The sequence below is a fragment of the Jatropha curcas genome, chromosome 2 (assembly GCF_041381405.1).
Source record: "Jatropha curcas cultivar XTBG-Jc1 chromosome 2, XTBG_Jcur_1.0, whole genome shotgun sequence".
Taxonomy (NCBI): Eukaryota; Viridiplantae; Streptophyta; class Magnoliopsida; order Malpighiales; family Euphorbiaceae; genus Jatropha; species Jatropha curcas.
Window position 1 is genome coordinate 9262747 of NC_143152.1, and position 18043 is coordinate 9280789.

The window sequence follows — 18043 nt, forward strand, 5'->3', positions numbered from 1 at the left end:
GTACAAAAATCAAGTAAAGAATTTATCTATTCTGGATCAATTTTCTTTTAATAATTATTTGAATTTTAATTAATTTAGTTTGTTTCCTGCAAATGGTTAATTTCCCATTTGGTGATAGCAGAGTCCATTAGTTTTCCAGAATGATGTACTTTACTCTTCATAACTGAACGAGTATGAACAGTCTAAGGGCCAACATCAGCAGCAAAGCAAGAAGGAAGAATCGAGAAGCTACCGTTCTAACCAAAATCAAAAAACCTAAAACTAAAACATAACATTTTGTATTTATATTAAACCCACACACCATACCTATTTCACTTAACCCGAATCCGTGTAACAAATCCAACTAACCCATTAACCCATATTGTACAGCTGTAATTCTGTTACATGAGATAGTATACAATACAGTAGGTTCTAGAGTAAGGAAATATAGCACACTTGTAAATATAAATAGCACCCATTGTACAGACTTTGATGATAGAGGAGAAATACACTAATTCTTCATTTTGTTTACTTTCTGTTCATGGTATCAGAGCCTCCTCTGATATCTGAAGTTCTAAAGCTTTCTTCAAGCTTCCTTTCCTGAAATTAATGGCAGAAACTTATAATCAAAACAATGAAAACACAAATGTTGAATCAGAGACTTATAAGGTTTCTGCATCTGAAAATTCAGCTTCAAACCTCATTAATATTTCCTTGAATGGCCGGAATTTCTTGTCATGGAGCAGATCTATGACCATAGCCTTGAAGGCTAGGGACAAATATGAATTTGTCACTGGTGAAGAACAGGAACCTGCAGCTAGATCTCCATTGAGAAAGAGATGGCAGAGGATCGATAATCTGGTAACATCTTGGATCTTGAACTCTATTTCTAAAGATCTAGTTGAGGCATTTTTGTATTATCCAAGTTCCAAGGATCTTTGGAATGAACTGACCACCAGGTATGGTGAATCTAATGGACCTATGATTTACCAAATAAGGAAAGATATTTCAGTAACTATCCAAGGTAACCAAACAGTAGCCAATTACTACACTAAATTGAAAAAACTTTGGGATGAGTTGGCTTGTTTAAGGCCCATTCCCAAATGCACCTGTGGAATTGCAGAAAGGTGTACCTGTGATGTTGTGAGAGCAGCCTCAGATCTGGATGGAGAGGAGAAACTTATGCAGTTCCTCTTAGGACTGAATGATACATATGACAATGTTAAAAATCAAATTCTGCTTATGGATCCATTTCCAAGCATGAGCAAGGCCTATTCAATGGTACTAAGTGTTGAAAAACAAAGTGAGGTGAATACTGCAATCTATGACTCAAGTGAGAATAGCAGTGCAATGTATGTGCAAAAATCAAACTACAACAGCAGAAATACAAGTAATAGATCCAGATCTAAAGCTGACAAGCACTGTGATCACTACAATGGGACTGGCCGCACTAAAGAGACTTGTTGTAAACTAACTGGTTATCCAGACTGATTTATTGAACTCAAAAAGAAGAAGAAAGCTCAAGCACATTATGGACAAGTAGATGATGAACAATTGACTGTTAACTCAAGAGACAATGAGAATGATGTATCCAGAATGGTGAGAATGGAGGTCCAGCGTGCAATCAAAGGCAAGATGCAGTATGATGATAAGGCAGGGGATACACCTACAGCTAATGCAGTCAGTTTTGCAGGTATTATCTTTCATTTCATTATAATGTGCATGATAAGTATGAATTAGTTCCATGGATTGTTGACACTGGTGCAACTGATCATATGACATACATGCATAATCTGTTTCATACATTAACCAAATTACCTAAACCTAGAACAGTAACTCTACCTGATAATTCCACCAGAACTATAACGCATGTTGGCAAGGTCATAATACATGATAGACCGGTATTAAAGGACGTGTTATATATACCAACATTCAAATGCAATTTGTTGTCTGCATCAGCCCGTGCAAAGGACAATGCACTATCAGTGAAAACACTACCTGACCACTGTTTGTTACAAGATTTGCAGACTGATGAAGTAGTAGCTATTGGCAAGTTGTATGGAGGCTTATAGTTTCTTGATAAGAAGTGTTTTGTACCTATTACTACTACTAAAGCTTTACTTACTTGTACTAAACATGATGATCATTTGAACCTGTTATGGCACCTTAGATTGGGTCATATTTCTATGGCTAGACAAAATCATGTAATAAATTTAGATACAAACAGTGGTTCTTTTGAATGTAATGTTTGCCCTCTTGCAAAGCAATAAAGATTGCCATTTTATCCAAGTTGTAATATTGCTAAAGGCATGTTTGATTTAATACATATTGACCTATGGGGACCCTATCCTATCACTTCTTTAACTGGTGACAGATACATGATTACTATAGTGGATGACTATAGTAGATACACATGGGCCTACATGTTACCAAATAAACAACAAGTCCATTCAATTCTTGACCACTTTACTAACCTAATAGACACCCAGTTTCATACCAGAATCAAAACAATAAGGACTGATAATGGCACTGAGTTTGTGAATCATGTAGTAAAGACATTGTTCCTTTCTAAAGGAATTACACATAAACTATCTTGCCCTTATTCTCCACAGCAAAATGGGAGAGTGGAGAGAAAACATAAAGAAATTTTGAACATTGGGAGAGCCCTTCTATTTCAAGCTAAGTTTCCTAAGACCTTTTGGTCTGAGGTTCTCCTATCTAATGTTTACGTAACCAATAGAGTGCCATCCGCACTCTTAGAATGGTTAAGCCCTTTTGAAAAACTAAACCAAATACAACCAGACCTGAAACACTTAAGAGTTATTGGCTGCCTGTGTTTTGCAACCAATACTAAACCACACAAAGACAAGTATGATCCTAGAGCTAAACCATGTGTGTTACTGGGTTATGGGGCTCAACAGAAAGGTTACAAGCTATATGACATGCACTCTAAGCAGATTTTCTACTCAAGGGATGTTGTGTTCAAGGAAACAGTTTACCCCTTCCATCACAACACCCCTCTTGAGTCATGTACATTTAAGATACCAGACTTTTTAGATGACAATGACCAACAAATTCCAAAACACACAAACACTATACCTGAAACCACAATACCAGCAACATATGAAAATATGACTACCCTTGACCAAACAAGACAAATGACTACAACAACACCTGAACCAGAACACCAACAATACATACAAAATAACCAGACAGAAACTGCTCAGACTTTACAACCAGAACAACCAGTTCAACCACTTAGAAGAAGCATAAGAAATTCAAGGCAACCAGCTTGGATGACAGATTATGTAACCAATTGTGCAAATTCAAATTCCACACATTTCCTACCCGACTCACCCTATTCACATCCATATGCATCTTTTGCATCTAATGTCAACAAAATTCATGAACCATTATCATATAATCATGCTATTTCTAATGAAAATTGGGTGCAAGCAATGCAAACTAAACTAAAAGCTTTAGAAGACAATGGTACTTGGGTCTTAACTAAGTTACCTAAAGGGAAAAGGGCCATTGGATGCAAATGGGTCTACAGAGTCAAATACAAATAGGATGGGACTGTAGACAGGTATAAGGCTCGCCTGGTTGCTAAAGGGTTTAGTCAAAAACTGGGCATTGATTACAATGACAGCTTTTCTCCTGTTGCTAAAATGGTGACTCTGAGGATCCTGTTTGCCCTAGTAGCTAAATATCAATCGACTCTTCATCAACTTGATATTAACAATGCCTACCTACATGGCTATATTGATGAAGATATCTACATGCAACCTCCAGCTGGCTATTCTAAGGCTTCTACAGGCCAAGCGTGCAAATTGACTAAGTCACTTTATGGACTTAAGCAAGCTGGCAGAATGTGGAACCAGGAGTTGACAAACACATTGCTCTAGTACGGATTTCAGTAGTCAGTGAATGACCACTGCCTATTCACAAAAAGGGAAGATAGTGACTTTCTAGTGCTTATTGTCTATGTGGATGACATTTTAGTTACTGGGCCTAACATTCAACTTGTATGCAACATTAAGGAGTTTCTACACTCTAAATTTACTATAAAGGACCTAGGTGATGCAAGATTTTTCTTGGGAATTGAAATCCTACGGTCTATTGATGGCATCTACTTATCACAGTAGAAATTCATTCAAGACATGCTGTTAGATTCAAACATGCGGCAAGCAAAACATTCATCCACGCCATTAGTACAAGGTCAAAAGCTTCAAGCAAACATGGGACCATTACTCACAGAACCAGACTGTTACAGAAGGTTAGTGGGGAGACTACTTTACCTGAGCTTCACCAGACCAGACATCACTTACTCAGTACGGCAGTTGTCTCAACACATGCAAAACCCTTGTCAGGGTCACATGGTAACTGCTTCTCATGTTCTCCATTACTTAGCCTCCACAACAGCTTTGAAATTGTTCTTCTCTACTTCATATACGCTTGATCTTCAAGCATACTATGATGCTGGCTGGGGGGCTTGCCCTGAAACTTGACTGTCACTCACAGGCTACTGTATATTCATGGGTTCCTCGATCGTGTCATGGAAAATAAAAAAACAACAGGTGGTCAGTTGCTCTTCTGCTGAAGCAGAATACAGAGCCATGGCTAATATAGTGTGCGAAATCATTTGGATTGACAAAATACTAATAGATCTGCGGGTAAAAGTAAAAACGCCAGTACCTTTATTCTGCGACAACCAAGCGGTGCTGCACATTGCCGCCAATCCTGTTTATCACGAGCGCACAAAGCATATCGACATCGACTGCCATCTCACTCGACACTATATTCAAGCTGGCCTTATCGACCCAAAGCATCTCCCTTCAGAGTCACAACTCGCTAACTTCTTCACCAAATTGTTACCCATCTCTAGATTTCGGCTGATGACTGTCAAGTTGGGCTTGGTTTCGTTACCCCAGCTCCACCTTGAGGGGGGCGTGAATGAGTATGAACAGCCTAAGGGCCAACATCAGTAGTAAAGCAAAAAGGAAGAATCGAGAAGCTGCCGTTCTAACCAAAATCAGAAAACCTAAAACTAAAACATAACATTTTGTATTTATATTAAACCCACACACCATACCTGTTTCACTTAACCCGAATCCGTGTAACAAATCCAACTAACCCATTAACCCATATTGTACAGCTGTAATTCTGTTACATGAGATAGTATACAATACAATAGGTTCTAGAGTAAGGAAATACATCACACTTGTAAATATAAATAGCACCCATTGTACTGACTTTGATGATAGAGGAGAAATACACAAATTCTTCATTTTGTTTACTTTCTGTTCAATAACCATCTAACTAATGCCTGATTACCCACTAAAAAGATGTAGAAAATGATTTTAATTGCATTTGAATCAAAATATAGGAGACTAGCAGCATGCCTATGCATAATAAATATCTTATCTATTATCTTAGAGATAGTGTAATAATATTTTAAAATATATAATTTAAATTATTGATAATTTCATATTTGTTAATTTTGTTGAAAATTATTTAAATTAAAGAACATCTATTTCAAAATCAAAACATTAGACTAATTATATAAAAATTAATGTCTATAATAAAATTGAAAGAAAATGAAATATATATTAAAAATCATTGACTTTAATTTATTTTTGAATTAATAAATTTTCTTAGACGGTATTAAAAATAATGAAATAAATAAAATAAAATGGACAATAGAAATTCAATCATAGACGTACATATATCATTCTTAACGATAATTTCGTATAAACCGTACATATATCATTCTTAACGATAATTTTGTATAAACTGCTTTTTTTTTTATTTATCAAACTTTTCCTAATTTTATAGAGTAATATAAATTAGAAAAGGAAACATATATCAATGTCGAAAAGAAATTGTATAAGAATTATTGAAATTAAAAAAAAAATCTTACCAAACCTCAAAAAGCTCTCTCTATTTATAGTATAGTAATAAGCAACTAATGACAATTCAATATATTATCATTAATTTAAAAGATAACTCATAATACATATTAATATGATAATCAACATCAAAATTATGATAATTTTTAATTAAAAAATAGGTTATAATATTATAATAATATTAATTATTTAATACGTATTAATAGGATAATTAAATGACAATTAAAACCAATATTATGTAATTTTAATTGAGAAAGATAGGTTATAATATTATAATAATTATAATTATTTACTAATATGTATTAATTATGATAATTAAATGATAATTAATATCAATATTTATATAACACTATAACTAATAATTAAATTTTATGCAGACACTATCAAATTTTAAGAATTCTATATAGTATTATAATCCTACGTGTCATCACTAAAAATCTTATGTTGCGAGAGGAAGTAAGAGCATTCATTTAATAAATGTCACATGTCAACTTATTCGGAAAAAATACTTGCTATATATATGTATATTGATTAGGGTTCTGTGGTTACCTACAATGTAAAAAAAATTCTTTTTATTAGGAATGAGGTTGTTAGAATGCAATTAATGGAGGCTATAACGGGAATTTCAGGCCAATTCCACATCAGCTACGCATTACATGGCAAAAATCCAATAATTTGTCACCAAGTCACTTGTCATGTCATTAAACATGAGCCGTACATAAGCACATTATTTTTTCGATTTGCCATATCATTCAAAGACTCTTAATTGCAAACTTTTATAAATTCAGACACTTAATCATTACTATTACACCAAAATAGATAAAAAGTGAAAGTTTAGACACCAATATAATTATCCATGTGAAAATGATATAGATCAAAACAAATAAAAGCCTATCAACGTGTTACTTGTGGTTCCGCTGTTTTAACTGTTAGATTTTTTTTTTTTTTTTCCAAAACTGAGCCACATTGACAAATCAAATTATTTTCAAAGCAGAAACCGTAACCATTCTAAAAACTGAAAAATTGAGGCAAGTAACCGAAATTAATCAATTTGGTGCAGTTTCCCGAATTTTTTCCGAAGTTTGCTCGGCCCTGCGAAGTATGTTGCTAAATAGGCGAGGCTGGCTTTCAATTAATGCACATAGACCTTTAAAGGCATGTCTACCAGAGAGACCCATAATGTTAAGGGCAGAAAGCTCAAGATTAGAGCTCATGTAGGAAATGACAAATCAGGCAAAGGCCACTTGGGCCTAGGAACCCAACTGTGTAAATATTTTACAAATTGTATATACTATACATAATGTAAAAATAACATAAGACTATAAATATTTTAGAAAATTTATTTTACTTGGAGGCACTCCACAAACTCGTATAAACAGTGGGTGATAATACTGTAAATGATACGGGAAATCCAAGACAAACCAAACAACTCACGGCCTTGTTAATTGGCACTATCCTACCCATCCGCTTGGCAGCCTCATAGACGCAAGACCTAAAAGGCCTGGTCTGGTCACTTTTGGAACCAACAGCTTTATAGCCCAAACTGTACCTTACCTTGTCTCTTCTTACCTTACATTTAATATAGCTTTCCTAACCCCATCCAAATGAAGCCTTATGTGGCTGAATCCAACACAAGGCGGGCTAAGAATAACTCCGATGTGATTGTGGGTTGTGATTTATATGGTATATTAAATAAAAGATATTAATAGTGATGTGATTATAAATCTATTTATGAAAAAGGACTCCTTAATATATCCTAATTAGAATGGAAATTTACGATGATATGTATTTAATTTTTAAAAATAAAAGAAAATAAGTTGAGCGTGAGAGAAGATAGTGGAAAAAGAAAATAAAATTAATAGTAAAAAAAAAGAATTAAATAGCTGAGTTACATTATCTAACAAATCTTTTGAAAATAGAGGGTAAGGTTCACACTGTCTACTTTTTTTTACACAGAATTGTGGATTGTAGCTTATCTAATTGCCAAATCAGAAAAATAGACAGTTGAACAACAATATCTTTTCCAATACTACTGTCTATTCAATCTGTAAAGCTGGCATGTAAAAAAAAAAAAGTAGACACTATGAACCACTCAGAAAGCCTGTTAAACAATGTAACTCAGCTATTTAATTTTTTTTTACTATTAATTTTATTTTCTTTTTCCACCATCTTCTTTAACACTAAAACTTCTCACGCTCAACTTATTTTCTTTTATTTTCATCAGATATGATTTTAAAAAAATAATACACATCATCGTAAAATCATATTTTGATTAGAATACACTGGAGAGCCCTTTTTTAAATTTAATATTTACAAATAGACTTATAGCCACATTACTATTAACATATTCAATTTAATATGCCATATAAGCCACATCTCACAATCACATTGGAGTTACTCTAATGCTATCCATAGTTCACATCCACGACTTGCAATTTAGGAAGTTGATCACGTAATGGGTTAAGAGGTTATTGCTTAATAAAATTATTTAATAGATAAGATATCTGAATAATTTTAATGAGTGTATTTTTTTACATATTTGATCTTTTATATTTTTTTATGTCATATATTGTCACGACCCGATTCTATGGCCGGACCGGCACTAGGGCCCAGATAAGCTTAAGGCCCTTGAGGCCCGTAGTAAGCCTGAAACACTAAAAATTTACTATCTCGATATAATTTGAAACATTCAGCCCATATGTATAGAAAATAAACCTCAAGATTTAATTAAATCTCGGCCCAAATTTATCAGCTACAACATTCCACAGTTCGGGCCCAATTAACAATACATCACATTTTTAATATGGGCTCACATAATTATATCGTCCATGTTAATACACGACTAATTGTACGCAAATTCTACAACTGCGGAGTCACTAACTGTTTGATATACATAGCTTCTTATACATATAGTTACATAGCAAAATAATTATGGAACTAGAAAAATTTCTTTATAGCCCTGCGGCGAAGAAACATAGCTTAAACAAAATTAAAGAGAAACTTACTTTCTGAAAATTTAAACAAGACATGTGAGTTTTCTAAGGAGTATAATTATTGCACAACACACGTAGTCACACAAATGTGTAAACATATCAATCTAGTCATCCGACTAGTTATATGCTCACGCAGCCAGTCACACAAATGGCATATCACCAGCACTCACAATCATTAACATATTCATATAATCACATCACGTGAAAATTGGTCTGTGGCGTCACCGAAACCCCCGATGAGCCATCCTCCCACATGGCCCATCCTCTCAAAACGTGTACACCAGGGAGCCGATGCCCCATACATGGCCGACCGGTCTAATCCTCACTTGACCAGCTCTCTCATTGTTTTTCCATTCTCTCTTTTCTTTTCCATACCATCAAGAGGCCACCCTGTGGTTAACGGTAACGGTAACGGTAACGGTAGGTGCACACGGGGGCGCCGATCTCCCCATACATGGCCGACGGTAGACCATCCTCACATTCCCATGGTGACCCACTTCATCCCAATTCAACACATACAATGCATAGCATTATCACAATACAATTAATCAAGCATTGCAATTAAATGCAAGCATGTTAATCAATTAAACTTCGTAATGCAATGCACAATTTAGACATCCAAAATCAAATGCAAATAAATAAATAAATAACAGTAACAATAAACAACAATAATAAAATAAATAATAATAATAAACAATAATAATGAAAATAAATAAATAAATAATGGAATAATTAAATGATTAATAATGATAATAAATAATTAATTAGAGCACTTTATTTATTATGTATCAAATTATAGAATTAATCTAGGTTCTATCGAAATTTCGGCAGAACATCCCCTAGAAATATGACTATCTACCTATTTAAATATCACAATAAAATTATATATTTATCAATCAATACACACAGCCCATCCGTCGGGCAACTCACAACAACTCATCCCGTCCGCCATAACCTTATTTATCAATCATTCGATTACTCAATTCACACAGCCCATTCATCGGGCAGTCAATTGAATCAACCCATTCGCTTCAGGCTACATTGTCATCCATCACACTCACATTTATACACTTAATAATTCCAAATCAATTAATTAACAGTTTATATTAACCTCCAAGCATGATCCAATGATATTATTAATTGCTCTATAATTATTTACTTGTCTAAGCCTTAAATTATAACTCTCCCCTATCAATATTTATTAAAATTCCTAAATTAGCTTACATCAATATTATACTGACTGATTCTTAGCAAAATTATATTTGATTGATTATTCATTCAAATTCAATTTAATTAACTAATAATTATTAATTTATAATTTATACCGAAAATGAGGAAATTGGTCTTAGAACGTACCAATTGAGAATCAGGCTACGATTCCATGATCAGCGCGAAGAGAAGAGAATTCTGTCTCTCGGGGCCTCGCCGGAGTTTCGCCGGTCGGTCGCCAGACCGCCGCCACCAGCCGCCGTGCACGGTGGCCGGAAAGTCGTTATTGCCCAGAATCACGCACTTCATACACCTTTAGAATCAAAATTTCACCAAGAACTCAAATCCATGCTCCAATTGTTGAGTCTATGGTCCGTTTGGCCCAAACCAACGCCGACCGAAGCTTAATGCCGCCATCAATGGTGGTTTCACCACCGGAGCCCAATCGTCAGAACCAAGGGATGGAAAACACGCGCAAGACCAAGAGGAGTCGATCGAAGGTCCTCTCGTCGGCTGTATCTGCCCGAAACGGCGAGAATCGCCGGAGAAGAGAAATCGGAGGGCAGCGTCACTTCGAGCATGATTCCTTTCGTTTCCGGCTTCTACTGCGTGAACGGAGACCATAGGTGGGTTCCTATCGTCGAGCACTTGCAGTTAGGGTGCTTGGTTGTCGGAATCTGTGGCTGATGGCCGGAAAACGCAGTGAATAAGGGAGGAGGAGGCTATCGCGTGACTGGAGAAGAACAAGGAGAAGAGAGGAAGATAAAGAAACCAAGTCGGTTTCTAGATCATTCTGGTTCGATTCGAGCCGGTTTGATCTGATTCAACGGTTTGGCTTGATTTTTGCTCTATTTGCAGGTTTTTCACTTGGTTTTCGGATTATTCATGTGGTTTTCGAAAAATCAATTTGAGTTTCGGGTCCGGTTCAATTTATTTTAATTATTTTAATTAGGTTTCATAACATTTCCTCCATTAACTAAATAAAAATAAAAATATAGTTACTAATCATAGTTGATTTTTAGGAAAATTAATTTATATATATATAAAATAGATTAATTGCTGGACTTTCATATTATTACTCAAAAATTTAACTGTTCTCATTCAAAATTTTCGACAATATATTTGGATTTGGGCTCAATTTGCAAAACTTGAAATCAAATTAAGATTGTTCACTATTTACGGTCCATACTGTCAAAAATTCAAATTTTTGATTTAATAAAATTCTATAGTTTTGAAAATAAAATTACGGGGTGTTTCATATATTTTGTACATAATAATAAAATTAACATTATATTATATAAGATAAACTCAAATATATAAATTTAATTTATTATTTAACTATTTAGCATAATATGATTGTAAATAATATAAATGATATAAATTTAATTTAATGATGAATGTCATAAATTAATTATGTAAAGTAAAAATAGTTTTTATTAACTTAAACTATTCACTATAAAAATATCTCTTGTTTGAAACAAATGAATTTCACAAAATTTTATGGAATGCATTTAAAAATTGTGTTTGAAATGAAAAATAATATAAGATTTCAATTCTATGAATTGTACATAATTACACCAAATTCTATAAAAATAGATGAGATTTGCAAATGAATTGCACAAAACTAAGCAATTCAACTTTTTATGATAAAACTACTCTTCTCTTTCCACAAAGTCATTGTTTCACGTATTTAACTTATTTATTTTATCAAACAATTTGAAAAAATTTATTTTTTTAGAAAAATATTTTCTTATTACATATATATAATATTCATTGGAGACTTTTATGATTGAAATAATACTATAAGGTACAAAGAGGACTTGAACTCAAGATCTCTCACTCTTCACATAAGCGAGAAGACTAACCAGACCACCACCTAATTGGCATTTTATATATTTATTTTGATAAAAATATGAAAAAGATTTATATAGCATGACAAAAATATAATTGGTGTTTGTTATTTATCTTTGTGAAATTATTATTTCAAGAATATTAAAAAACAAAAGCAAATAAATTTTCAATTATAAATTCATTCCATACTTAATTATATGAAATTCTAAAGTAAGCATACAAAACATGAAAATTCATTTATAAATGAATTCCATAGTTTTAATTCATTTATACCAAAAGGAATGGTAAAGTCAAAATATAAAATATAAAGTTAAATGATATCATCTTATTTTTGAAATATATAGCCGAACATAATAATATATAACGTTAAATTATATCTAATATAAAGTTCCTTTTACAAAGTAGGATATAATTTATAATTTTAAATATTAGGTAGAGATATTTTTATCTTCTGATAAAAACAAGCTATACATCTTCCTAAGTTAAGAAAATTTAGCTTTTTGAACTTATTTTTTAATAAAATAATTTTTTTCTTTATATTCAAATATAAACTGCTTATTTTAAAAGAAAAAACAAAACAGACTTATTTTTTTATCTGAATCAATAAGATCAGTGTCTAATAAGCTATAATAAACTCAAGCATAACACCTCTAAAAGTTCTTTAGATCAGCTATAATCAAAAGCAACCAATTTCAATTTTTCATAAGCTGTCCCTCTCATTTTATATACCCAATTACCGAAATAGTCTAACATTCCGCTATTAGAAGATTAAACGAAAAATGAAAACATAGGATGTTAATGACTACCGAAGTTCAATGTTTTTCTTCAGAAAATTATTTTTTACAAATAAGTTTTCAAAAACAATTAAAAATCTGAATTACAAATACTACAAAAAGATTAACAGTTGGGAGAGCGTCATTCATGTTCTAAAGAAATGTTCCCTAACTTAAGACTTCGTGGAGGTTAAGCCCGCTGAGATTGGATATACTAGCTCGCTGGCTCTCTCTTTCATTGAATGGTTCAGTCTAGTGCCAGAGTGAGGTTTCTGAAAAGACAGCTAGAAGGTTTTTCAATGGTCACTTGGGCTATAGGAGAGCTAGAAATCTAGCTAAATTCCAGAAGAAATGGCTGAGGCCGGTTCAAGTTTCGCAAATGGCGCTCTCTTTTATTTGGGTTCCAGAGGCTAATGAATCAACTTCAAGAGATGAGGCTCCCGTATGTAGTCCTAAAAAGGCGAATTTAAGTTGAAATTCGCCCCTTCCTAATTAGAAATGACGCTATAGGGAAGTGATGAAGTCATTTGAATTAAGAAAATACGTCATTTCGTCGTTCCTTCTGTTCTAATTGTTCAAATCCATAAGTTTAATTCTCAAAAATAAATTATTAAAAATACAACTTTCACCATAACTAGACATTTCGTCGCTGTCCCTGTGTGTAACTTAATTTTAATTTCAGTCTAGAATATTTTCTCGCGGCACCATAAATGGACATAGTTATAACAATACGGAGAGAAAGAAATCAAATTAACAGAATATTTTTTTTCAAATTAATTTAGTAATTATTTCATCACCTGAATTACACATTTTTCATGTCAAAGGAAACCAAAACCAAAACAACACAAATATACAAATTAAACCTTCAAGTGAGGATCAACCTCAATTCTTGCCACTCCCTCTTTTGCCTCTTTAGCCACCTCCACCTCTCCAACAACCAATTCACCCTCTTCTCCTCTCAGTAGCTTCTCCTCCTTTTCCTCATCCACATAGTTCGGATCCTTCTCATCAATCGCCGGCGGCGCCGCGTCCAGCTCGCTCTCCGCCATGTCCTCAGGTCCTTCCCACGTGTACTTTCCACCGTGTCCTGACTTGGGCGGCGGTTTCCGTATCCCACCGATCCCGTCAACCGGATGCCTGTCCATGCGGTGAACACCCTTGTCCATGAGCTTCTTTTCGACGTACTTGATAGTGTCTTTGTTGTGCGTATGTAGCTCTGTCTTTTCCACTCTTTTCCTTCCTTCTTCGTCATGGGACACTGCCCTTATCACCACCTTATCCTTCTTCTCGTCAATGGGTTTCATTTTCTCTAGTTCTTGTCACTGATCATCGATTTTGCGAGTTCTTGATGGGGCTGATAGGTTTTATATAGTAACAAGGATTTCGATTTTTTAATTCTGGAAGGCGCTAGATAATGGATTAGAGATAGCACAGAATAAGCTAGAACGTTCAGGGCATCCGGCACGTGGCTATCTAATTCTCTTTCCGTTTGCCCGCAACGTGGAGGGCATTTTCGTTTCTAGTATGTGTGAGAAGAAACGGATAATCTGTTGATTGGGCCAAATCAATTTGGGCCTTTGATTTAGGTGAGGTCGGGTGAGTAAGGTATGAAGTACACATTTCAGGAAAGAATACAAGTATAAATTTGCAAATTGCAAGGGCTCCGGATTTGAATAATAAAATAAATTATTGTTAATATCTTATTTTTTTTAGAACCACATGTTCAATAAAATTAAAATGTAATAATAGGATATGTATAAGCATACAACCATATTTCAGAAGTGAATGAACAAATTTTAAAGTTAAACTTTAAAATTATTATTATTATTACTAGTGTTAAAACTCTCACGATATGCGGAATAATATTAAATAATAAAATAAAATTTTATAACATTATTCAAAAATAACAAAATTGTATAATAAAATGATCGTGAAATGCATTAAAAAATTATATTTCATTGAGTTATGCTAAAAAAAAGTTCTAATGTTAAGATGTATTTCTTAAGTATTCAGCGAAACCTTTTACCAGGTATGCATTAACAAAAGCCATGCATGGTATGTCCTAAGGGTGTCAAAATGGGTGGCGTGTCAGGTTCGATACGGATTCGCTTAACACGCGATAAGATTATGGTCAACATGAACACGACCAATTTAATAATTGTGTTAAGTTTATCAATATGAACACGACACAAAAATTAGGCAAGTGATATGAACACGACACATTTAACACGCCTAATATTATAAATAGATTAAGTGGGTTGTGTTGATCTATATACAACCCGTATCACCCGCTTAATATCATAAACATGTCAAATGGGTCGTGTTAACTTGCATATGACCCACTTAACCTGCTTATAATATTTTTAAATTTTAATCTATTTAACTCCAATCATATTTAAAAATAGATTTTCATATACAAAATGCATAAATTCTTCAAGGTTCATAACTAAAATAAAAAAGTAATACAACAATAAAATTTAAATAGGTTTTAGTTGGAGTATTTATATCTAACATTAAGATTGGCTCTTTACTCTAAAATAAACGGGTCACTCGCCTAACCCGCGTGTCAATCTGTGATACGACATATTTATATTCGTGTCATAAATGGGTGCTCGTTTATGACAAGAACTTGTTTAACCTTAACCTTAACATTTATTTCATGTGCTAAGCGAATCGTGTTTGCGTGTCATAATCTATTTTAACACCCTAGTATGACCTGCATCAAAAAATGCACACACATTATTAGTATACTTTTCAATAGTGATAATAATTTTGAGAATTTAACTAATTATATTGAAATAAGAAATTAATTTTTTTTATTTTATGTTTATAATTTATTATAAATGATTGTTTATTTATTTAAAATATCAATGTATTGTACTTATTTAGTATAGTGTTTCCTAAGCGTATGTATGTCCTACTTTTTAAAAAATTATCGTATCGCGTATGTTCTCATATCTCGTGTCTTGTGTCTATGCAACTTAACTCTTAGTATATGAGACTACTCCATACACCAAGCTAATTAACCAAAATTTTTATTACCTCAAGGGTCAATTTTATCTTGAGATTTTGATGATTATGCAAAATAAATAAATTTAATATTCTGCTATGTATGTGCTAAAGTTATTTTATGCAGATTTTTAATATGAAAATTGCTAAAGAAATCAAGTTCTTACAATCTAAGATTCTTTGAAGACCTTGAAGACTTGTGAAGATCTTTTAGTGGTTAGTATCTTAGGAAATTAACGTAGGATAGAGAGAATATTCTTTTAGAAGCACAAAAATATTTTTATCTCTCTTAAAAATCATTTTAAGATATTTTTGCAAATTGCCTTAAAAAGAAAAGTCAAATCTTTGCTCTTTTAATTCCACTTACCTAAATAAAAAAGATTTTAGCAAAAAAATTATTTTTGGTAACAAATAAATAAGATTTACATACACTATCTTTTTATTTTCAAAAAGTCAAAGATATATTTTAAAGCAAAGGATCAACGTCTTTTATAACGAGATTTTTATTCCTCTTATAAAAATGTTTTTTCTTTCTTTGAAAATGTGAGGTTTTTGCAAGAGTAAGAGTCTATTGATTAAAAGTTTTAGATCTCTCAAAGCTCTCTCTTGAACCCCCCTTTATTTCTTTTCATCTATTTGCTTCAAGAGATATCTTTTTAAAAGAAAAGAAAACTGGTAACAATATCTTTTTAAAAGAAAAGAAAGTTCATAACTATTCTTAAGAAAGTTCAGAACTATTCTGAAGAATAGTTCTGAACTTTCTTAAGAATAGTTCTGAACTTTCTTTCTGTTTTCAAAATCTATTTTCTGTTCTTCCTGTGCTTATAATTGCATTTTTCTCTGTCTATATAGATTCTTGTAATCTGTTATAGGCTAGAGGCTTTTAAACGAAACACTTCTGTGTAACAACTTAGGTAAAAAGCTGTGTAGTAAAAGGTTATCAAACGACATTCTCTTTGTGTAGATTCTAATATCTTGATGTGAGTTTTTTGTTCTCTACAAAACAGAAAAGGTAGATGTTGACCAGAACCTTTAGAAATCTAGTGGGACAAAGGTTAGATCTAGGTATTGATATATTTCCTTGTAAAGCTAGTTTGTCTCTTACCCTTGAAAAGAGAAAACATAGTGGAGGATCTCAAGATGAGCCTTGGCGAGTGGATGTAGGCGAGTTGGTGCCGAACCACTATAAATCTCTGTGTTTATCTTCTTTTATTTTCTAAAGTATTGCTTGATTATATTTTGTTTACATAACTGTTAATCTTTTCAGAAATGCAAAGTTGTTAATGAGTTTCTGTTTTTAAACGTGAATAACTTTTATCTTTATGGAACATTAGAACTCTGGATTTTTGTACTGTGATTATACCAAGTTTTAATATGTCCTTTTATATTCAGTATAAATCACAATCTAAGTTATAATCATTTTTCTAATCTTGCAACAGCTTTGTGAGAAAGTTCTAAACTTAATAACTGACTCTCACAAATGCTTTCTATTTCCGCTGTAACAGAATTCTAATCTTTAGTTTTTGAAAGTCAAATTTTTAGAAAACCTAATTCACTCTCCCTCTTGGGTTGTGCCATACATAAGCTTTGTCTCTTGACTTACCAAAGCTTAACAGCTTAAGAGAAAAGATCCTATGACAGCCCCACTTCCTTTTATATCTTTAGAAGGTCAATCTATTTCTAGACAACCTCTGTTCAATGGTTTCAATTACTCTTACTGGAAAACCATGATGGAAAACTTTATAAAATCAGTTGATATGAACTACTAGAGAAACATCATTACTGGTCCTCATATTCTTATGAAAACTATTGAAAATATAAGAGTTCGAAGAACAAAAGAAGAGTATACTGATGCTGATTGAAATGACATTTCTATAAACACAAAAGCCATCAATATTCTTCACTGTGCATTAGATCCAACAGAATATATTAAAGTTTCTGGATGTAAGTTCACAACGAAAGTTTGGAAAAAACTCTGAGTTACCCGCGAGAGTACTGACCGAGTAAAGGAATCTAGAATTAATATCCTTTGGAGAGAATATGAAATGTTTGGTATGAAAGAAGAAGAGTCTATAGCTGAACTAAATTCCAGATTCACGAATATAGTTAATCCTTTGAGAACTCTTGGAATGGAAATTTCAGAAGATGAACTTGTTAATAAAATGCTTAGAATTATACCCAAAAATGGGATTCTATAGGAATTGTCATGAACTATAAGGAGACTCCAGTAACCTATGATTATTTGATGGGAGCTCTTATTTCAGAAGAGATGAAATCTTCTTTGACTGTAGAAGATAATAAAAAGAAAGAACTGGCT

General features: G+C 32.9%; 1 protein-coding gene across 1 annotated transcript; it reads right to left on the bottom strand.

Moving 5' to 3' along the window:
- Positions 1-13467: 13467 nt before the first annotated feature.
- LOC105629509 (plant/protein) lies at positions 13468-14100 on the bottom strand. The gene has a single exon (XM_012211118.4). It carries the CDS (start codon positions 14019-14021, stop codon positions 13575-13577), a length of 447 nt encoding a protein of 148 aa, XP_012066508.1. The 5' UTR covers positions 14022-14100; the 3' UTR covers positions 13468-13574.
- Positions 14101-18043: the final 3943 nt, after the last annotated feature.